Source organism: Microcaecilia unicolor, chromosome 2 (assembly GCF_901765095.1).
Source record: "Microcaecilia unicolor chromosome 2, aMicUni1.1, whole genome shotgun sequence".
Lineage (NCBI taxonomy): Eukaryota > Metazoa > Chordata > Amphibia > Gymnophiona > Siphonopidae > Microcaecilia > Microcaecilia unicolor.
The window spans coordinates 374058448-374081720 of NC_044032.1; the positions used below are offsets into that span (position 1 = coordinate 374058448).

At 40.3% G+C, this 23273-nt stretch overlaps 1 protein-coding gene across 1 annotated transcript in view; it reads left to right on the top strand.

Moving 5' to 3' along the window:
- The window catches only part of ADGRL3 (adhesion G protein-coupled receptor L3), a 1077673-nt gene that overhangs the window by 946538 nt on the left and 107862 nt on the right, over window positions 1-23273 (top strand). The window contains 1 exon segment of the mRNA XM_030194565.1: window positions 14867-15035. Coding sequence (XP_030050425.1) covers window positions 14867-15035 — 169 coding nt within the window.

Genomic DNA, 23273 nt, shown 5'->3' on the forward strand with positions numbered 1-23273 from the left:
GACCAGCCCTGCTGAAAGGGAATACAGTATCCCTTGTTCTGAGTGATTCTGCTTATACCATTCTCCAGTCCGTATTTAGTAAATTAAAATTCACCCCCTTAATTCTTCCCCTTTCACTGCAGTATTATTGCCATACATTGAGGCTCTTGTTATTATATAGTCTCTTTTTACCCTTACGACAAACAGATGATAGCTCAAAAAATGCTTGCAAGCTGCCTAAGCCCCTCCCTTAGTTTCTTGAGTTTTATCTGTAGAACACTGCCTTCATTTTTAGCCAGGTCATTGATGCCCAAGTGCAATATGGCATCACTTTTTCATTCCCTTCATTGTACCTCTGTAATGCAAAAAGACCTTGCTACTGTCCTTTGTAATTTCCTAGCTTCGGAGGACAAACACCAGTTATTCAAAGAGAATCAGATCTCAGCTTTTAGACATCTATATAAGGAAAAGCAGCAGCAATGATTTAATAAGGTGGATGGCAGGACTTTATGATAATTCAGCTCGTCTAAAAACTCTAAAGTGCAATGTGTATTTTAAACAAGCTACACGCCACTGCCTTTTATGTAGAAACTTAGCGAAATATTAGACCAATAAACAGAAAACAAGCAATGATCCTTAGCTTTAAACTTTGGAAACCTGAATTGTATTCCCAGAGAGCATAAAGTTTATGCCAAAGATGCTTTGTGCCAAGCTGCATTTTGCATCCAGTCAGTAAAAAGAATTAGCTCAACCATTAACCCTGTAGCACTATGATTTGAGTCTTAGGCGTAGATATAATTATGGAAATGTGATTGGGGGCAAGAATAAATGTAAAACTTCTCTCACCTAAGCTGGTCCCTCACCTAAATGCAACCTAAAAAATAAACCTAATATTCAATACGCTGCACCTCCAGCAACAAATGCAACACTTTCTAAATATAGCTGTACATGCTCCCCCAATGGGCAAAACAACAATCTAGCCATTTTGTTTAAATTAGCAAAGCACATATGAAGGAAGTCCAAATAAAAGGAATTGCAGAAGTCTAGTTTGCATAATACCAGTGGCTGCAAAAACACTTGTATCTCAACCTCCAACACATAACACAATATGTGTAGAGTAATAGACTAAGCTTTTAAAAATAGCGACCATTACTGACCTAATTTGCACATTGTGAAATTGTGAATCCACCTTGACACCTAAGCACCACTAATATTGGAATCTCAGTCCCTTCTACAACCTTCTTCATCCCTAGGAGGATGTTATCAAACTACTTCAAGCCCAGAAGTTCAGCTTTTTGAATGTTCACTACCAAGCTGTTACGATATAGCCAACCTCATACCACCTGTATATTTATTTATTTATTTATTTGTTGCATTTGTATCCCTCATTTTTCCACCTTTTTGCAGGCTCAATGTGGCTTACATATTGCCGTTAACGGCGTTAGCCGATTCCGGTCTGAACAAATACATGGCACGAATGAATACAAGGTGATGTTGTAGTAGATAAGGTACAAGTAAGGTAGGTGTAGTTGGGGGAACTTAGAGGGGGGGGGGGAGGAAGAGTCAGGTAATGTCCTTTACGTTCTTTGGTTGCATTGTGTCGCAGGTGTCCATGTATTTTTATGTTGGGTCGGTGGGGTATGTTCTTTTGAACAGGATCATTTTTAGTGATTTCTGGAAATTAAGGTGGTCTGGCATAGTTTTTACTATTTTTGGCAGTGTGTTCCATAGTTGTGCGCTTAAGTAGGAAAAGCTGGATGCATAGGTGGATTTATATTTGAGTCCTTTGTTGCTTGGGTAGTGGAGGTTTAGGTATGATCGTGTAGATTTAGTGGTATTTCTGGTTGGCAGGTCAGTAAGGTCTGTCATGTATCCAGGTGCCTCGCCGTAAATGATTTTATGAACAGTCGTGCAGATTTTGAACATGATTCGTTCTTTGATTGGTAGCCAATGCAGTTTTTCTCTGAGTGGTTTGGCGCTGTCAAAATGCATTTTTCCAATTATATAAGTACATAAGTAATGCCACACTGGGAAAAGACCAAAGGTCCATTGAGCTCAGCATCCTGTCCACGGCAGCGGCCAATCCAGGCCAAGGGCACCTGGCGAGCTTCCCAAACGTACAAACATTCTATACATGTTATTCCTGGAATTGTGGATTTTTCCCAAGTAATTCCAAATAAAATTCTGTTCTCTCCATTTTGAAAGTTATGGGGAAAAGGGTTTTACACTATGAAAACTACTAGTTAATAAACTTTGCAGGAGAAAATAGAACATAGGAGCCTGGGCAAGCAGGCAGCTCAGGAAAGGAGAAATGAACTTTGAGAAGGGTAGTGCAAAGACCCTGCTACCTGCAGATGAACCAGGGAGCTCCTTAGCTTTCCTAGCAACTGCATGAAGGAGTGGGGCTGCAAAACTCCCCGAGCAATGCTGAGCTATATTAAGAAGTAGCCTGAGTCAGAGAAAGGGAAAGAGAAGCAGATGCCCTTGTTCCTTAAACCTGCCTTGACTGAGAGCTAGAGGAAGGGACCCCCAGCTCTAGCCTGCCTTTAGGTTTCTCTGAGAAGAGAGGGAATAGGTACAGTTTTAGTAGTGGAAAAGGAACTTCAGGAAAGTAAGTGTTTTGGGTGTTGTGTCTGTCGAAAAAGCAAAGAGAAGGAAGTTCATATAGAATAGAACCAGAGCTTTTTTTGAGAAGGTACTTGGGGTACTGAGTACTGGCACCTTTTCCATTGTCTGCTAAAATTGACCCATGGGTTCCAAGTTTTAATGAAAGAGCTCAGGCTGTACACCAATTCAGTCTTGTCATAGATTCTGTGACTGGTTGCAGGGGGCCTGGCTATTATGGGGTGGGTCCCTCAGTGATCACCACACTCCTGAAGGATGACCTAGCATTTGAGTACCGGCACCTTTTTTTGCTAGAAAAAAACGCAATGAATAGAACTAACCTTAAAGAGAGGCTGTTTTGTAATTAGAGCTCTGGAAGAGTTGTGTCTTGAGGATGGCTGTCTAAAAAAAACAGCCAGCTGCCATTAAAGGCTCCTTCCTGATTAGCATAGAAGAGGGAAGGGTAGCCCTTTCCATTAGCTTAGAGCAGTGCTTCTCTACCCAGTGCTCTGGTCACACCCATCCAATCTTTTTTTTCAGGATATCCACAATGACTATGCATGAGATAGATTGCATTCAGTGTCTCCTTGCTGTGCAAATCTATCTCATGCATATTCATTCCAGCTGATATTCAGCGCTATTTAACTGGCCGAATAAATAGCACTTAACCGGCTATTTGCCAATCTCCTGCTGAATATGCGTGGTCAGTGTATAGTGGCAAACAGACTGTATCACGTGATATAGCCTGCTATCCATGACTATTCAGAGCTTTGCTGGCTAAGTTAAGCGGCCATATTGGACCGCCTATCCTTGACTGCTAGTCGGTTAAGTTATAGCAGCCCAAACCCCCCCCCCCCCCCCCCAGATATTCAATGCCAGTCACGGGACTGGCATTAAATATCCAGGCTCAGTACCAGCTATGGGACTTAGCCAGCCAGCTTCCTACAGGCTGAATATCGGACCCATTTTGGATATCCTGAAAAACTGACTGGCTAGGTATTCCCCGAGGACTGGGTTGAGAAGTACCGCTGTAAGCTAATGGGAAGGCCTACATAAGACAGGAGGAATGGAAACCAGAACCATTAACTTGATGTCTGAAGTAAAACAGGACAAGGAGAATTAACTAAGGGGTTTACATTGAGGCTCCCCTGTGGTCTTGGTGTTGTAGACTGAATCAGAACTTGGGAATGCCATGCCTAAGGAAGGGGGAAGATTTTGGTTAGAATGCTGACTAGAAACTGTAATACCTTTTGGAATTCTTAAGCAGAGATTGAGACTTTTTCTTATTTTGAAAGCTGGATACGTTTCTGTGCAGTCTGGATGCAACCTATAATGTTAGGAAATGTATTCTTTGAGAGAGACAACCTGGAAGGTTAGAGTGGATCTTTAGTTTTTCAATAAAGAATACATTTCAGATTAGATCCTCTAGGTAGTGTAGAATGCAACTTTCTAGAGGAGTGGAGAGGAAGGGAGAACCTAAGAATCTTCCTTTGTAAGGGTTGAGATATCTTTAAAGCAGGGATTGCTAGAGCGCTGGTTAGTTCCTGGCAATAGCAAAAGACCCCTACAGGAGAACAACTGATTCGGTGAAGACTATCTGAGGCCAGAGCATTCTTCCTGAGAGCTCCTGGCTGGACCTGGAAATTATGAGAGCACCCCCCTGCTGGTGGCACATGTAATCAGGTGCAAATTATGCCCAGGAAATTAGGAGACCCTTTTACAAAGGTGCGTAAGGGCCTACATGCATCCAGCGCGTGCCAAATTGGCATTACTACCCAGCTACTGCATGCCCCAGGCGCTAATTCCAAACTTGGTGCACGGCGAAAACACGCAGTAGAAAATATTTTCTATTTTCTACCGTGGGACACCTACCTGGTGGTAAATGGCAGTTCATATGCGCTTACCGCCCAGGTAGCGCGTGAGATTTTACCACTAAGTCAATGGGTGGTGGTAAGGTCTCAGGCTAAAAATGGACGTGCACTGGTTTTCATTTTGCCACACGTCCATTTTCCAGCCCATTAAAAAGATCCCTTTTTTTCAGATGCGGTACAATAAGGGTCCAGCTTGCACCAAAAACATGCACCCAGCCATTTTTTTGGCACGTCTTTGTAAAAGGGCTCCTACAATCTTAGCTTTGACTATATAATAGTTTCCTTCCCCATGTTTTGCCCATGCCTCTTTTACACACATACAGCATTTTTATAAAGTACTTATACACATATTTCATTAGAAAAGTGCCATATACATGTGCATTTTATGAGAATAGTGCCACATAGATGCACGTATGCACATATGTGCATAGAAGCCAAAATTTTCTACCTAAGTGTTTTGAGGACCACAATTTTCAGTCTCCCGATGGTGCTTGCAAAAGATACCTATGGCAGGGGTGTGCTGGTAAATTGTTAACAGGGGGCTCTCTCTCACCAGCAAAGTAAAAGAGAATTCAGGAGGGGCCCAAGCCCACATTTTGGCATCCATTTGTTAAAGTAACCATGGAGAACCGGCTCCCAAAACTCTTAAAAACTTAACAAATGGCTCTCGAGAGCCTGTTAGAGCCTGCTCCAGCACACCACTGCCTATGGGACTCTAATCTGTCACTAGTTGCCAGTAGCTTTTAAGCTTCATGTCAAAATTTTGCTCCTCGCCTTTCAAACTGTACGTACATACCAGCCAAATTACTTAGCGGATTGGTGGTGCCCTACTCACTCCCTTTTTTCCGGTAACTGCATCTTCTGTCATTTCCTTCATTCACAGCATTCATCTACAGGGTGAGAGAACAAAAAAAAGAAACCTCCTAGAGTCATTTGTTTCTTCAGCAACCGCTTGGAGTTTCATTTTGAAATTATACAACTTTATTTGTTGTTACTATCTGCGTTTATGCGTCAAATGGAGTGAGATTATGTTTAAACATGGTGAAGTTATATACTTTTTAGCATGACCACCTGCGATTTTTGAATGTTCAAATGTATTTGCACTGTAAAATTACCATTATTTAAAAAACAAAACAGGGTACCAGCTTACTGTTAATAACGTCACAGTGACGTAGACTTTTGTCTGGGGAACACTATTGGAGGCCTATCACGATCTCCACCCGAAGCCTCAAACTCAAGGAAGCGCTGCAGATGATCTGGGACAGCCTGCCACAGGGAACAATTGACAAGGCTGTTAAGAACTTCCCAAAGTGACTGAAGGCCTGTGTTAAAGCTGGGGGGTGAACAGTTTGAGCATTCACAGTGACTGTGAAATTCTGGCCCATCGTTAATTGTATCATTTGAATTATATTATTTTACTGTGCTTTAGCGTGAACATTTTTAAAGAGTAAAAATCACTAGGTAATAATGCTAAATTGTCAGTGACATCAAACATAGCTTAAGATAATGTAAAATTGTTTAATAGTAATACGAAAGTGTGGTGACTAAATAAGTATGTAAAATTTCTTGTTGAAATTCAAAGCAGTTGCTGAGAAAATGGCAAAAAAAACTATAGGTAGTTACATTTTTCTACCTCACTCCAGTGGCGTAGCCACAGGTGGGCCTGGGTGGGCCGGGGCCCACCCACTTTGGACTTAGGCCCACCCAAAATTGTGACACTCTTGCTGTGGCTGGTGGGGATCCCCAAACCTTGCCAGCTGAAGATTTTCTGACCTTGGGCAGTCCCCACTCTTCCAAATGTCGGCCAACAGCACTTGCCTTGAACTGAGGCTGAGACTGGCCCTTCTGCACATGCTCAGTTTTCGTACAAGCAAAAGCACTGAGCATGCACGGCCTGCCGGCAGCAGCATCAATTTGAAGCAAGTACTGCTGGCTGCCATTTGGAAGAGTGCTGGCTGCTTGAGGAGGAGGAGGAAATCCTCAGCTGGCAGGGTTTGGGGATCCCCGCCAGCTCAAGTATTTAATATTTGGGGTTTGTGGGCAGGGAGGGGTGGAGAGAAGAGCAAATTGGGGGGGGGGATGAATTCCATGCCCACCCACCTTAGGCTCAGGCCCACCCAAAATTGGCCATCTGGCTACACCCCTGCCTCACTCTGTAGAATGCATTCATTAGGCTACACTTACCTTTCAGGCCCCTACTTTGTGGAATCAGCTAGCATTATTGCTTAAAGACAGAAACAATACAGACCAAATATGAATCCGGCCGGAAAATCTGGCTTTTTCATTAATCATTTAGGCACTTGGACTTTCATTTTATATTAGTAATATAAAACACTCATATGTGGTATATTGCTACAAAGAGCACCTAAGTAAGTTCTCATAGACATTAAACTTTAAATGGTAATTCTTTGCTGAGTTTCCCCTCTGAAAATGTGGTTGGCATTCATATACTTTGCATTTGTAGCTGCAAAGTACACACAAGAAAGTACACGTAGAGCTTTGAAAATGAAACCTCCCTTCCTATTTTCATTCCTTGACCTAACGCTACACCTTTTGTCCTGTGGGTAAAAGTCTGTGCACAACTTTATAAGAAGCCCTTTATATATGTGTACATCAGTGTTTTATACACAAAAAATGATTGACTCTTTGTGGCCCATAAACCATGATGGGGAGAAAATTCCCAGTTACTGAGGTTTCTTTAAAAAATATAAATATATATTTTGCACAAATCACTAGCTGGAGTATGCAAATTTTAGCAGATGGCATTGTACTGTACTGGATGGGAAAAAAAATCTGTTTCTAGGCACCATATAGCAGGAAAGAGTTGACTTGAAGTCATGCTCGCCATATGGTTGTTGGCAAATGTGATAACCTCACTTTTATCATGTGAAATACAGTGTTGTGATCATCACCATATTATATAAGGTCCATAGCTGCTACTTTTTTAAAAATGAATAGCAAAAATTGCTGTGATTTAAGTTTTGCTTATTTCTCTCTTACTGGTTTTTGGCATCATTATGTCCTAATATTGGGAGTCCTGTCTCTGAATCTATGCATTTTGTAGCTATGAAGATAATGAACCTTACAGCATATTTAAAAAAAAAAACCCACCTTGGAATGGTTGATAAATTCTATTTATCAGGGTGGTCTCATGAGCAAGCACTCATATCTGCATTGAGCAAATCCTTGACAGTTTCTATTATTCACAATGAGGTGGAAGAGCAAAATGTACATGGGAAACAGCAGGCATATACAATTTCCAGAGTAAATATGCTTCATGTGTATTGCCAAACCACCGGTAACAGTATTATTTGTTATGATTTATGTAGCACATACAAGGTGTGAACAGTGTGTAGGTACACATGGTGGGGTAGGTTGGGGAGGATTAATTGTTTAACAGGACACTTATGTTAAATGTCCAAAAAAGACCCTATGTTATGCATTTTTTTAGGCTTGCTTTTCTGAAGTAGGCTGTGAAAGCTGTAAGGCTGTTTGTAGCTGTTCTGCGGGCTGCATTAGATTCTTTAATTTGTATTTTGTATTTCTTATCTTTTTATTACTTTTTATTCTTTGATTTTTTTTTTAGAGCTGCATTTCGATTAAAATTTGTAATTACAATTAATCACATGATTAAAGGTATGCTATGTTTTTTTTTTTTCATCACTGCAGCTCCTTGTGACTCTGGAAGGATAAGGGGTCCTTTTATGAAGCTGCAGCAAAAGGGGGCCTGTGCTCGTGTTGGTGTGTATATTTGTACGACAAGGCCCCCCTTTACCACAGCAGATAAAAGGCAGGTCTTTCTTTTTTTAAAGAAATGGCCATTCTGCAAGTGAAGCACTTGCTGTGCACCCATTTCAGTGGGGGGGGGGGGAGCATTTATCACCGGCTCCTGTAACCCGGCAGTAACTGAGCAGCGTACGGCACTGCTCGATTGCCGTCAGGTACACACAGGCTTTGTAAAAGACGCAGTGAGTGACTTGCCCACAGTCACAAGGAGCTGCAGTAGGGAAAAAATATAACTAAATAATATATCCTTAATCACGATTAAAAATGTATTTGAAATGCAGCCCTAATTTTTTTTAAATAAAGGCAACACAAGCACCTATGTGCTTTTTATAAAATAAGATCTCAGAACTATCTATGATGGCATACAGATTTACACCTCCTCTGTAAATGTGTGCATGTACACGTATTTGAAGAGGGCATGCTGAGAGCATGGTTTGGTTGACCCCACAGATTTCTGTATTTTCCATTTTACAATGGGGTATGCACATCTGTTTTTCAAAATGTTACTGGCATTTGTCTCTGCTCCCACACTTATGCCAACAAATGCTTGTCGTGCCTAAATGTTTGAAGTTCAGCAGAACCTTTTGTGAAATACTAGAGAAAGATGTCTTAATTCCTACCTACATGCCCAATGCAAAATTCGGCTTCGTGTCAGCCAAATATAATTGAGCAAAGCCCATTGTACTTATTGTAAATGCACTCATGAAAGAAGGGATCATGCCTGACTCATTGAAGAAGGCAAGAGCTTGCCCATTCCTTAAGAAACCTTCATTAGATAGGGTGAAGCAAAAAAAATTACAAACCTGTCTCCATCATTCCCTTTTCTTGGACAGTAAATGAGGGTGCTGTGGCAATGCTGTATTCCTCAACAATCCGTCTTGCTGTAAGCCTTAACATCATACAGAGACAAAAAGATAACTGAGGGGAGATATGATAGAGGTCTATAAAATAATGAGTGGAGTGGAACAGGTAGACGTGAATCGTTTGTTTACTCTTTCCAAAAATACTAGGACTAAGGGGCACGCAATGAAGCTACTAAGTAGTAAATTTAAAACGAATCAGAGAAAATATTTCTTCACTCAATGTGTAATTAAACTCTGGAATTCGTCTCCAGAGAATGTAATAAAAGCAGTTAGCTTAGCGGGGTTTAAAAAAAGGTTTGGATAGCTTCCTAAAAGAAAAGTCCATAAGCCATTAGTAAAATAGACTTGAGGAAAACCCACTGCTTATTTCTAAGATAAGCAGCATAAATGTATTGTACTGTTTTGGGATCTTGCCAGGTACTTTAACCTTGATTGACCAATGTTGGAAACAGGATGCTGGGCTTGATGGACCTTCGGTCTTTCCCAGTATGGTAACACTTATGTTCTTGTAGCATTAGTCAACAACCTAAACAGAGATCTGGCTAACAGCAACAATTCCTTCTTAATTCTGCTTCACTTATCAGTGATATTTGACAGCATACACAATGCTGTTTTACTTAAATATTTATAGACACTGGGAATGAAGAACACTGCCTTATCTTGGTTTAAATTGTTCTTGGAAGGAGAATTTAAAATGCACCATAATTTAATGTTCATCCTCCCCATAGCATCTATTGTTCAGAACCCACAAGACTCCATTTTGTCTCTGCACTATTTGACATCTGTCTATATTTTTTTTCCAAATTAATCCAGAAGTTCAATATTAAAAATCACATTTTCTAGATGATGATCAGTCTGTGTATCAGTGAGCTCATGATAAATGGATGCAATAAATAGACTTAAATTGCATTTGTGAGGAATTTCTCAGTACATGACCTCCAATAAATTAAAACTGAACCCAGCAAAAAATAAATCTGAGTAGATTTGTTTAAAATTTCCATTTGGTGTGGATATCTTGTGATTTGGCTAAAAGCGTTCATGAAAGAAGAAAGATTTTTCCTTACAATGAGTCAAGAGGCTTGTATTTTAGGGGGGCCCTTTTTTTTTTTCTTATAGATCCTTGTAAGTGCTTAGTAAATTATGTTGAATTTAGTTATATATTTTATGTCAAAGCACAGCTATATCTGTGTTTTAGACATGAAAAAGCTTCCAAGCAGATCAGGAACAGTGCCTAATGTGGTATAGAATGAGTAGAAGTGAATCGATTTTGTACTCATTCCCAAAGTAGAAAGACTAGGGAACACTCAAGGAAAAAACAAATAGGAGGAAAATTTTAAGCTCTGGAACTCTTTGCCGGAGGATGTAGTAAAAGTAGTTAGTTTATCCTGGGGGCCCTTTTCTTAAAAACATTTCTGATACACCTCTTGATACCCTTTGATATTTGTGCAGTAGTATTAAGTAAAAACACAATGCACACAATCAACAAATCCTTCAACCCAGAATAAGTATAAACATAGAAAAAGAGAGCCATGTAAGTGCCTTCATGAGGCTAAGCATATCAGAAAATCCCATTAGTTGAAAGAAAATACAATAAAACCTTGCAGGAATGGCATCTTCTATAACAACAACAAGCAGGCAGATAAGAATGTTACAATCACAGGATATAGCACCCAGTGGCATACCAAGGGCAGGGTGGTAGGGGAGGTCCACCCCGGGTGCACACCGCTGGAGGGGTGCAGAGAGTGCGCCTGTCGGCTCCGCTGGTTCCCTGCTCCCTCTGCCCCGGAACAGTTTGAGTAAGCCATCAGGTGAGGGATTGGAATATATCGGAACCTTCACACTTCTCTGCTAGGCCCAAAATTTTAATATTGTTGCATCTAGACTGGTTGTTAAGGTCCTCTAGATTGCGCTCAAGGTTGTGTAGTCCCTTTGTTATTTTTGGTACAGCCTGTAACTGGGTGTCATGAGTGCTGAGTCGATTATCCGCCATATTGAGGTTAGACGAATGAGAGGCGAGCTGTTGTTTAATATTAATTGCCTCTTCCTTGAGTTCAGTTAAGGTCTCCTTATTGTCTTTTATGAGTTCTTTTACCTGCAATAATTCTTGCATGATCATGCTCATCGAGACCTTTTCTTTGTGGGTCAGAACTGGACTTGCAAGGTGAAGGTGGTTCATGTTTTGAGCATTTACCCCAGATTCTGTATACCGCAACTTAGGCTGCATGTGCAAATCCGGTCATTTTCTAGATTCGAGTGCACATCTTAATTAGTTAAACCAATCAGCACCGATAATTGCCAATTAACAAGCAACTATTGACACTAATTGGTGATAATTAGAATTTACACACACAATTGTCTATGCATATTCTGTAGCTGGATGCGTGTAAATTCTAAGTCATATAGTTGAGAAGGGGGCGTGACCATGGGCATGGAATTGGTGGGTCATGGGCTTTTCTAAAATTTATGCACATTGTTATAGAATACACCTAGTCTGCATCTAATTTAGACGTTGACATTTACACCAAGTTTTACTTGGCATAACTGCCCATGACTAAATTTATTCATGCAGATGGGCGCTCGGAGTATTCTATAAGCTGCATGTATTTTTTTTTGGGGGGTGTCGATTGTTTAGCTGACATACATATAATCTGGCCCTTAATGCCTTGGTTCTGAAACTGTGACTCCTGCTTGTTATGCTTGGCTGAGGCCAGAATCAGCATAAATGAGTGTGACAAGTTTAAAAAGTGGGTTCAGAGTGTATGATAAAGGAATTTGAAGCATGGAAAGCAGAGCTCAGTCTCTATACGTCCATGTTGCTCGAAGAGCGGTATTGCTAAAGAGCTGTATGGTAAGATTTGCTTCTTTGCAGATGATACCAAAATCTGCAATAGGATAGACACCCCTGATGATGTGGATAACATGAGGAAGGACTTAACAAAGCTAGAGGAATGGTCTGGAATTTGACAGCTTATATTTAATGCTAAAAACTTCATTTAGGCTTCAAAAACCTGATGGTACAGTACAGTTTAGAAGGTGAAGAACTTTTGTCCATGAAGAGGGGTGAAACTTGAGTGTGATCAAATATGATGATCTTAATGAGGCCAAACAGGTAGAAAAGGCAACAGCGAAAGCTAGAAAGATGCTTTGGTTGTATAGGGAGAGGAATGAAAACACCAGAAGAGGAACGAAATGTTCTGCAGTGCAGAAAGTAGTCCAATGAAGAGCAGAATACATATCTTAGTATGATAAATAGGCTTTATTTGTGCCATTCCCTAAAATGTCCCAATATGGCCATGTTTCGCCTCACTAGAGGCTGTGTCAGGGTCTAAAACACACCAGTTCTGAACACTAAAAACTATTAAAACAACTTCATAAAACATTAGTTAAAAACAAATCACCAATACATTATTAGAGTCGGGGTCAATCGGCAAACCTATAGAAGATAAGGCTAACATACAGGTATAAGGTGTAGAGACATACTGCGTTTCTGCTTTATTAAGTAACCCTGTTTTAATAGTATGTCTGTAAATCTTATACCTATATGTTAGCCTTATCGTCTATAGGTTTGCTGTTTGACCCTGACTCTAATAATGTATTCATGGTTTTTTGTATTCAGGATTGGTGTTTTATGATTTGTTGTATGTTTTTATGTTTCGCCACACAGCTGTTTTAGCCCCTGATGCAGCCTCTAGTGAGGCAAAACATGGCCATGTCGGGACATTTTACAGAGTGGCATAAATAAAGCCTATTTATCATACTAAGATGAGTGTTCTGCTCTTCTTTGGACTAGGGAGAGGAATGTCCAATAAGGAAAAGGAGGTGATAATGCCCCTGTATAAGACTCTGGTGAGACCTCATTTAGAATACTGTGTATAATTCTGGAGACTGCACCTTCAAAAAGATATAAACAGGGTGGAGTCATTCCAGAGGGTGGCTACTAAAATGGTCAGTGGTCTTCGTGATAAAGTGTACAGGGACAGACTTAAAAAATCTGAATATGTATAGTTTGGAAGAAAGATGGGAAAGAGGGGATATGATAGAGACATTTAAATACCTACGAGTCATAAATGCACAGGAGGCGAGTCTCTTTCAATTAAAAGGCAGCTCTGGAATGAGGGGGTCTAGGATGAAGGTGAAAGGGGACAGATTCAGAAGTAACCTGAGGAAATACTTCTTAATGGAAAGGGTTATGAATATGTGGAATGGCCTCTCAGTGGAAGTGGTAGAGACAAAAACAGTATCTGAATTCAAGAAAGCTTGAGACAAGCACATAGGGTCTCTAAGGGAGTGATAGGGAGAGTAGATGGCATGGATGATCAGACTGAATAGGCCATGTGGTCTATCAGCCTCCATGTTTCTGTGTTTCTATGTTTCTGTTAACAATGCAGTATATGGCAAGGGGGTATGGTCTGGGCATGTTTGGGGCAGGACTAGGGAAGGCTCAAAATATGAACATCCTACTCTGATCTCAGAAGGGGAAGTGACGTCCATGGCTAAAAAGATGAATATTGTTATTTTGACCTGGTATTTGTCACGTCCAGGTTACATAAAGGTTCTCTAATTGAGCAGATGTTCACTGGAGAGATTACGGCATGACACCGCCTTAATCTCCCAGTTTTTGCTGTCCCCCTCCCTATCCAATGAATGTGAAACCAACAAGGGATACCATGCTGTATAACAGCTTCAGATCTGAGGAGTAGCCTAACGCTTGTGCAGTGGACTGAGACCCAAGAGATCCATGTTGAAATCCAACTTCAGCTTTTTTTTTTTAATTGTGAAACTTCCAGGGACAGAAAAATACCTATGTATCTGAATATATAAGACATCTGCAAGCCTGAATGCTGTTGAAGTGGTGTACCTGGAGGGTTCACAAAAAAAACACCAAAAAGAGATGAAATGGGATTTGAACCTGGGTCCCCTGGATTTCAGCCCACTGCTCTAAGCATTAGACTACCCCTCTGCTCTGTGTGGAGGTCTGTATGGTCATTTTATAATACAGACATTCCTCTGCCTCCACACAGATGTCTATATTCCTTGTTTTTCCCGTTTATAATTTAGACCTTTCAGTTTGTAAAATGGATGCTCATGCTGGATGCATCGTGTTCTAAAATACGTTTGAGATGGACATCCATTTGTGATGTTCTGACTTGGACATCCTTTCTGAAATGCAATAAGCTAGGAAAGTAAAACCATTCACCAATCAGAAAATAGTTCCTATCCTACTTAGATCCATTTTTACAATAACTCATAAGGCTGAGGCTGTATTCTTTACAGTTGTATTGGCAAGGTTTACAGACAAATGAGGATGTAAGCAAAATATGTTGCACATCTGAAAATAAACATATGTCAATATTGAATAGACATACTAACAGAAAAGTCAATACAGCTGGAGCTACCGGTGAGATAGCAGAGGCTAAGAGTTCTGTGAGGTTTGTTTTCCTTGTTCATTTGCTGTGGCTGCATCTACATATCATTTGCATAAACACCACTGCACATAGAGTGAGGATTTTTCTTGAGCTAAAATTAGTTTCTCTGTGCATAATCTTTCCGTGTTATGTGTTTCATTCTCAGACTTTAGATGTTTTGTACCAGCTGTATATGGTCCCTGAATGGTTGGGATCATAAAACAAAATATTGTACATACAATGTAAGTTTTTGTTCTTTCACAATTAGCATTGTGGATAAGCGAGTTAAACAGCAGGCAGTAGTATCTGTGTATGGATTAAAGACCAATTTGTTTGCATCTGTTATTCTTTTCTACAGGTCTTGGGTCATAGGCGCAATAGCTCTCCTCTGCTTGCTGGGATTAACGTGGGCCTTTGGGCTCATGTATATTAATGAAAGCACAGTCATCATGGCATATCTCTTCACCATTTTCAACTCTCTGCAGGGAATGTTTATATTCATTTTCCACTGTGTCCTCCAAAAGAAGGTAAGCCTGAAAGTACTGTGAATTAGACTGTAGTTTTGCTGATGTCTAGCAATAGTGGGATGACAAGGTCTTCATGCCGTATGTGTTTTCCAAATTTAGGGGTCCTTTTACTAAGCCGCGTAAGCGTCTACATGTGCCAAATTGGAGTTACCGCCCGGTTACCGCATGGCTCTTGTGGTAATTTCAATTTTGGTGCGCATCCGCTACGCACGTCTAAAAATATTTTGTATTTTCTGGCGCACGTAAGGGACGCGCGCCAAGTGGCATCTGATGCGCGTAGGTCATTACCGCCCAGAGTCTTTACTACTAGGTCTACGGCGGGCAGTAAGGTCTCAGACCCAAAATGGACTCGCAGCAATTTTGATTTTGCCGTATGTCCATTTTTTGGGGGAAAAAAAAGAGACATATTTTACAGGTGCGCTAAAAAATGGATTGGCACTCACTCAAAACCCGTGCCTACACTACAGCAAGTCATTTTTCAGCGTTCCTTTGTAAAAGGACCCCTGAATGAGCTGCTGTGTACTGTATCAGTGTTTAGTACCTGGACCTGAAATATGAATGTGATGATTTGTCCATTTAATTATTTTGGTGTAATGTATCAGGGCACTTTATATCAATTAGGGCCTGGCTTACAAGCAAATAGATTCAAGTTGAATTTGTCTAAATCCCAAATTTTGTTGTTATCTGGTAAAGTCACTCCTTCAGTAGTGCCTGGAAGCTTTATGCATGATTATTTAAAGACACCTATTGTCAACTGTTTGAAACATGTGGGGGTTTGGGTTGAGTCTGCTCTTTCTATGACTGAACAGTTAAAACATACAATTCAAAAGGTTTTCTTCAAACTTAGGCTGATTCACAGGATGAAAGATTTCTTATCACCACCAAATTTTCGGAATGTGGTTCAGGCATTTAGTTATAGCAGATTTTAAGGATTGTAATAGCGTATCCTTATTCTTAATAATAGTTTCTGGAATCATAGGAGCCGACTCTATGGGTGCTGTGGGTGCTTGAGCACCCCCAATATTGAGAAAATTCCTTGTATGTGTCCGGGGAAGAGTTATTTCCACTGGGCTTAGCACCCCCAATAATTTTGAAAAGTTGGCTCCTATGTCTGGAATAGTATGGTGTATATATATATACCTAGGTATTTGACGTGTGTTAATTGGGATTTAAATTGGAAGGATTTCGGATCATATATATTAACATCGTCATATATATATATATATATATATATATTTATTATATTTGTATCCCGCACTTTCCCACTAAAAGCAGGCTCAATGCGGCTTACATAGTAATAGGTAACACAGAATTTTGTTATGTAATGTAGGAAATTAAGTATAACATAATAGAAGGATGGATGGGTAGGTAGGTAGAGACAGGTGATAGAGAGAGGAGGGTAAGGTGGGAGATGGATTCTGGGTCAATGTCATTTTCTCTTCAGTATATGTAAGGTAGATGGGTTCATGAGATTAATCTGGGTCTTTTGGGTAGGCGTGTTTGAATAGATGGGTTTTTAGTGCTTTTCTGAATGGTAAGTGGTCATGGATTGCTCGGATAGGTCTAGGGAGAGCGTTCTTCAGTTTTGTCCCAATTTATCTTATGTCCAGAAATTAAGGAACATTGGTTGATTAAAGTAAGAATGTGAGAGATGGAAGGGATCGTAGTATATATAAGCAGTGATAGTTTAACAGGACAATTGTCTAGGACAAAGAGCGATGACCCAGGCATATATGTAGTCAGATGCACAAATGGGCGGTGGCCCGGCATAGCCAGGAAATGAGGTCCTGGGAGGGAAGGGGGAGGTCCAAGGGTTTAGGGAAGGGATCATAGGGGCAAGTTAGATCAGGGTTAGGAAGGGGGATGAAAAATAATATCTCAGGCATTCCTTTTCAGTGGTAGAATATTGTTATTCATCTTCAGTTAGTTTCCTATTAAGATATAGAACCTGGTGTTCCTCTTCTTTTATTCCTTGACTTAGCACGGCCCCTAAGCCCATCCCTAAAGCATCAGTTTGGAAAATGAATTCCCAATTAAAGTCTACATTTTGTAGTACAGGATCCTTACACAAGGCCTCCTTCAATTTGACAAAAGCACAGTCCACCACCCTGTCCCTATTCCATAAAAGGGCCATAAGATCAGCAGCTAGCTCTACAAATTTGGGTATGAGCTGTCAATAGTATCCTGTTAGTCCTAGAAAAGCTCACAACTGTTTCTTGGTCCTGGGATCTTTTACATTTTAGATGGCTTCTATTTTTGAGAGCATGGGTTTATGCAGCCTCCCCCTACACAGTGCCCTAAGTATTGTATTTCCTTCTAAACCAGGGCACACTTTTTTGGGTTGGCAGTGAGCTCTGCTTGCCTAAGAGCCTCACAGACAGCTTCTAACTGTGTCAAATGTTCCTCTCATGTGTCTAATGTGGTTTCAGAATTTTGTTTATAATTCTTTGAAAAGTAGCTGGGGCTCCATGGAGCCCGAAAGGGAGTACTTTAAAGTGGTATAGATAATGAAGGCAGTCTCTTCTTTGAGATCTTCTGTAAGGGAATTTGCCAATATGCCCTAGTAAGATCAATTGTAGGCAAAAATTGAGCTCCTCCTAACTACTCTACCAAATCATTTACCCTAGGCATAGGGTAGGCATTAGAGATACACTATTGACTCCTCTGAAATCTACACAAAAGTGGGTAGTTCCATCAGGTTTGGGCACTAGGAAAATGGGACTTGCTCATTCACTAGTTAACTCTTCAATGATCCCTCGTTTTAACATTTCGTCCACCTCTCATTCTACCTCTTTTTAGTCTGTGGTAGTCGGTTAGGTTTTTGTTTGATTACCTTATCTGGTACAGTTACTATTTGATGGGTTGCTACATGGGTCCGAACTGGCATTGGGGAGAATATGTCCTGGTGGTGGATGAATGCCTGAATCTGTAGTTTCTGTTGGGGTTGCAGAGATTCCCGGATGTTAATGGGGTGCTCCTCACTTATCTCTCCTAGATCAGGTTCAAATCTCCATATTCCTCTCCTATCTCCTCAACCATCCCTCTCTGTACCCAAGGTCTTAAAAGGTTCACATGGTACATTTGGTATTTTCCTCAACCCTGGTTAACTTCATAGGTTAGCAGGCCTGCTCGTCAGGTCACCACAAAAGGGTCCTTCAGATTTGCTAATAGTTTATTCACTTACTTAAGGGTATGTACTAATACTTTATCCTGTGGTTTAAATTTCCTCTCTCTGGATTGGCCACTGTTGGAAACAGGATACTGGGCTAGATGGGCCATTGGTCTGACCCAGTATGGCTAGTCTTATGTTCTTATGATAACTTTCAAAAGAATTTACCTGGGTTTAATGGATTAACTACAAATCACTATCTTCAGCTAGAAGAAAAGTACATACAGATTTCCACGCCATTTGCACTATTAGCCAGGTTTTCTTTAATTGCATTTGGGTGGAGGTGAGTACAGCGCTGTGTACATCTAGTAGCGCTATAAAAATGATAAGTAGAAGTAGTACCAGCACATTTGTCTGACATTTTCAAAAAGAAGTATGCTATCTAACCCCCTTCCCCACTTAGCCACCTGCATAATTAGCAGGTGTAAAACATATATGGTTTCAGTATGAGCACTCTATTTCTGCTTGAAACTGACTGTAATGTACATGGGCTTAAAGTGCTCATATACATTGGAATTATTTATAGGTCACATCTCATAGATAATGTGAGCTGTTGAAAAGTTGCCTCCGAAGTTCCTGACCTCTCTTGTCTAAAGAAGGACGAATAAGAGTTGCTGAACTTGTTGCTCAGTTCTCCTGACCTTCCGGTTGTAAAATCTCCCCAAAACTAACCATTACTTTGAGGGCTGAACATGTTTGCTCTACCAGGCAAACACAAACAGAAGAAAAACTCCACTGAGGGAAAGCACCGAGCATCAAACAGTAGAGAAGAAAGAGGAACCTCTCACAGATGGTGTCCAGGAGGAATCTTTATTAAACAACAATCTTCAGTAAACAATCAAAAGGTTTCCTTTGATTGTTTATTGAAGATTGCTCTTTCTGCTCTACCATGCAGCCAGTCTGTATCTGTGTAGTAAGTCAAAAGTCCAGCTTGTAACGACAAATTCCATTATGCAGTTTCCCACTATTCCAGAACCTGTTGGATAGTTGTGTCCATCAACCAGCAGGTGGAGATAGAGAACTGAAAATTGAGCTGTGACATATCTGTCTTGGCATATAGTCCAACTCCTCAGTATTTTCTATATCTAGCAGATGGATGGACACACTTTTCAGCCTCTGGTTCTGAGTGCTTTGCACCTGGTCCAGTTGGTCTACTGGTCTCCAGTTGAGCTTTGTGGGTGGCTTGAGTCTGCAGAGTTATATCTGGAGGTCTTCCAACCTGGTCCTGGAAGCACTCCGGTTTACTAAATGGATAACTGTCCGGATAAACTTAGAACATCAAAACAGCTATCTTGATTTTATCTGGTCTGCTATCCAGCTATTGGTCTTAGTATCGCTACTTCAGAATTATCCCTAGGGCAGTGGTTCCCAAACCTGGTCCTGGAAGCACCCCAGCCAGTCAGGATTTCAGGATATCCACAATGAATATTCATGAGATAGATCTGCATGCAGTGGAGGTAGTACATGTAAATCTATCTCATGAATATTCATTATGGATATCTTGAAAACCTGACTGGCTGGGGTGCCTCCAGGACCAAGTTTGGGAACCACTGCCCCGGGGTAATTCTGTAGTGGCGATACTAAGACCACTAGTTGGATAGCAGACCAGATAAAATCAAGATAGCTGTTTTGCTGTCCTAAATTTATATGGAAAGTTATCCATTTAGTAAACTGAACATCGATGTTAACTCTGCCCCAGAGCACCCCAGCTCTGTCCGGAGAGTGAAAAGGCAGTTTGTGAAGACATGCAGTAGCACTATCCAGAGAGTACTGCTGAATATTCACAGATAGACTCAATGAAGCCATTTGTCTGTACAATTGTGTCTGTTATCTAGATAAAAAAAACTTTGAATATTGATTGACTGGTTAGATTTTAAGTCCTCTGGGGAGATGAGGACATAACCTATACTTTAATTGAACTTACATTGAGCTTCCTTAAATATACACTGTCGTTTTTTTAATGCTTCCTCCCACCCTCCAAAAAATACAATCTAACAAAGTTCCTGTACCACAGATGCCACTCTTGGTTTATTGTTCTTTTGTAAACTTTCTATTTTATGGGCTTTTAAGGATAAAACTAATCTTTCTGCCAAAGGACATTTGAAGATACAGACACAATTATAGTAATGACAAATGAACTACTCTTCTTCAGCTTCCTTTACTGCTGGTATCATTTTTCTCAGCACGGGTTTTCATTTCAGTGTGTGTTGTACTGGCCACTTATAACAAGGAAGGCGACTGCAGCAGTGGAATGCAGAATGCAGGAGAGATCTTTCAGGACTGACATCATGAGGAAAAAAAAAGATAATGGTCTAATGATGTAAAGCTCCATCAGAGTAAGGAATTTAACAAGTACACTGAAAAGATGAGGCCTGTAAGTCATGGACCAGTGTCACATAAACAAGAAAGAGGTCTCATTTTTACAAGGCTGCTTTTATTACTGGAGGGCCTCTTTAAGGTTTGATTAGATTTTTCTCTATGTTTAATTTGTTGTCCCAGCAGAGTTCTTTCAGTTGCTTTTAAAATTGAACAATAAAATAGTAAGCAAAGTGTAATACGGCAAAGAATATATGTCAGCCAGAACTTCTAGGTTAGATACGTGTTAGCTTAATTCAAAGGTTTGGCATCAGCTAACTGAATACATTTTATATTTCTTTATAAGAATTGCCATGCTGGGTCATACCAAAGGTTCATCTAGGCCTGCATTTGTTTCCAACAATGGCAAATTCAGGTCACAAGTACCTGGCAGGATCCCAAAAATTCATCAGGAGTCTCTCATGAGGGACTTTGCTAAAAACGTTTCTGAAAATCTAGATACACTATGGCCTTTTTTAAAATAAGCCCTTAAATGTTTATCTTGTATTAACATCTAAGTCCCCTTTGTCTATAAATGTTTAGCTATAATATTCTACTTCACGTATGCTGCACTACTTCCCATCCCACATCTTTCATAGTAACATAGTAAATGACGGCAGATAAAGACCTGAACGGTCCATCCAGTCTGCCCAACAAGATAAACTCATTTTACATGGTATGTAATACTTTATATGTATATCCGAGTTTGATTTGTCCCTGCCTTCTCAGGGCACAGACCGTAGAAGTCCGCCCTGCACCGGTTTTATTCTCCAAATACCGGCGTCGCCACCCAATGTCCGCTAAGATTCCATCAATCCATAGATCTCTTTCTTTTGTGTATGTTGCTTTTAGTCTTTGCTAATAGCCATATGCAGGAATTTCTGGCTGATTACAAACTCTGATAAGGCCTCCAGTTGCTAAGGCAACTCAGCTGCCTGGTATAACTTATTACAAATGTAAATTACTGAGAAGAGGTATGGCAAGGACCTAAATTGCAAACCTCCAGCACATATGAAGGACCCAGTTGCAAGTCTCCAGCACATATGCAGCACCTATAATTGGTCCAGGGTAGAGGAGAAGTGAATGCTCACCACAGGTGTATAAAAGTACGCTGTAGACATAGAAACTCTGAAAAATAGCCTTGCTGGCAAAAGAGTTTCATATCCTTTCCACTTTTATTTTTACCGTGGGGGGTGTACTTCCCCCCCCTCCGTAAGAACTAATTCTTTACAGCTAAGATTTTCTTTCTTCCTAGTGGTTAGTGCACAAAATAAGTACCTGTATATATGTAAACCGCTTTGAATGTAGTTGCAAAATACCACAGAAAGGCTGTATATCAAGTCCCATTTCCCTTTCCTTTCTTTCTCTCTGCTCTGTGACCTTTGTAGGACAGTGAGGAATAAACTTTCCTACCTATTGTTAGACTCTGTTCTGTAATCCACTAATGCCAAGAGCCATCTGCTGTTGCTAGTGAGAAATAAAGTTTCTTCTAAGAATAGTACCAAACGCAACCAGTACAAATTGGTGATCCAACGATTAGTGGAGCTCTATAATTTACAAGAATTTTTTTTTTTAATGATATATTTTTTTTCTTGCTCCAAGTTTTGTATTTGGTGTTCATAGTTATCATAGTGTTGCCCAGAAATTCTCCTGAACAAGTGGAGATCAGGAATTGTCCGGTACAAGTGTAATAGAAGTGAAATCCGTCTGATCAATGGTACCCAGGCCCTTTTGTAGCCAGTACACCTTTTTACAAAACTGGAATATGCATGTCTTAAACCGAAGCTCATGCAAATGGCCAAGGAACATAGTCTGGGTGTGTTTTGGGTGGGATAAGGGTGTAGCCAGTTGATAGACATTTAGTCCTCATCAGAAGGAGATATAGGTGTTCATTTTCAAAGCATATAGACTTATAAAGTTACTATGGGGCTCATTTTCGAAAGAGAAAAATGTTTAGAAAGTGGCATAAAGTGGCATCAGTATTTTCAAAACCTATTTTTAGATGTTTTTTCTATGAAGTCCATTAGACGTGCGTTCAAATCACAAGGGAGGTGTTTCAAAGGCGGGATTAGGGAGAACCTAACACTTGGACTTTTTACATTCATAATAGAACAAAACAAAAATGTCCAGGACTAAAACTAAGACATTTTGGTCTACACCTGTTTTCAGAATGAATAAGGCACAAAAAGGTGCCTTAAATGACCAGATGACTTACCAACTTCTATGACAGCTGTAGATGTTAAAGTCAGGTCTATTAGAGCGGCATGCAGGCCTCTGGAGTAGTGTAATGGTCAGTGCAGTACACAGTGGTGGAACCAGGTCCCTGTCGCCCTCCAGTCTACTAAAACTGCTGGTTCCTCCTACATCCCAACGGCATGAATCTCTACATTTTGCACCTATTCAGATTTTATTTTTCGAAAATGGACCAAAAAATAAACCGTCCAAAGCACAAAATCTTGCTCAAAACAGTATTTTTGAAAAAAAAAAAGATAAACATTTTTCTTTTTTGAAAATGGCCTTCTTTCTTATTCGAAATCGGTCTTAGACATCATAACGAAAATGCCCCTCTATGTGATTTTGTAAGTGTATGCTTTGAAAATGAGTAACACCTGCTACCAATCACATTTAGGATATGAGAAACAGCTGTAATTGAGCAACATTCCACTGAAGGGAATAGGGGAAGTTGTCCTTTTAATCTCCTAGTGGATTTTGCC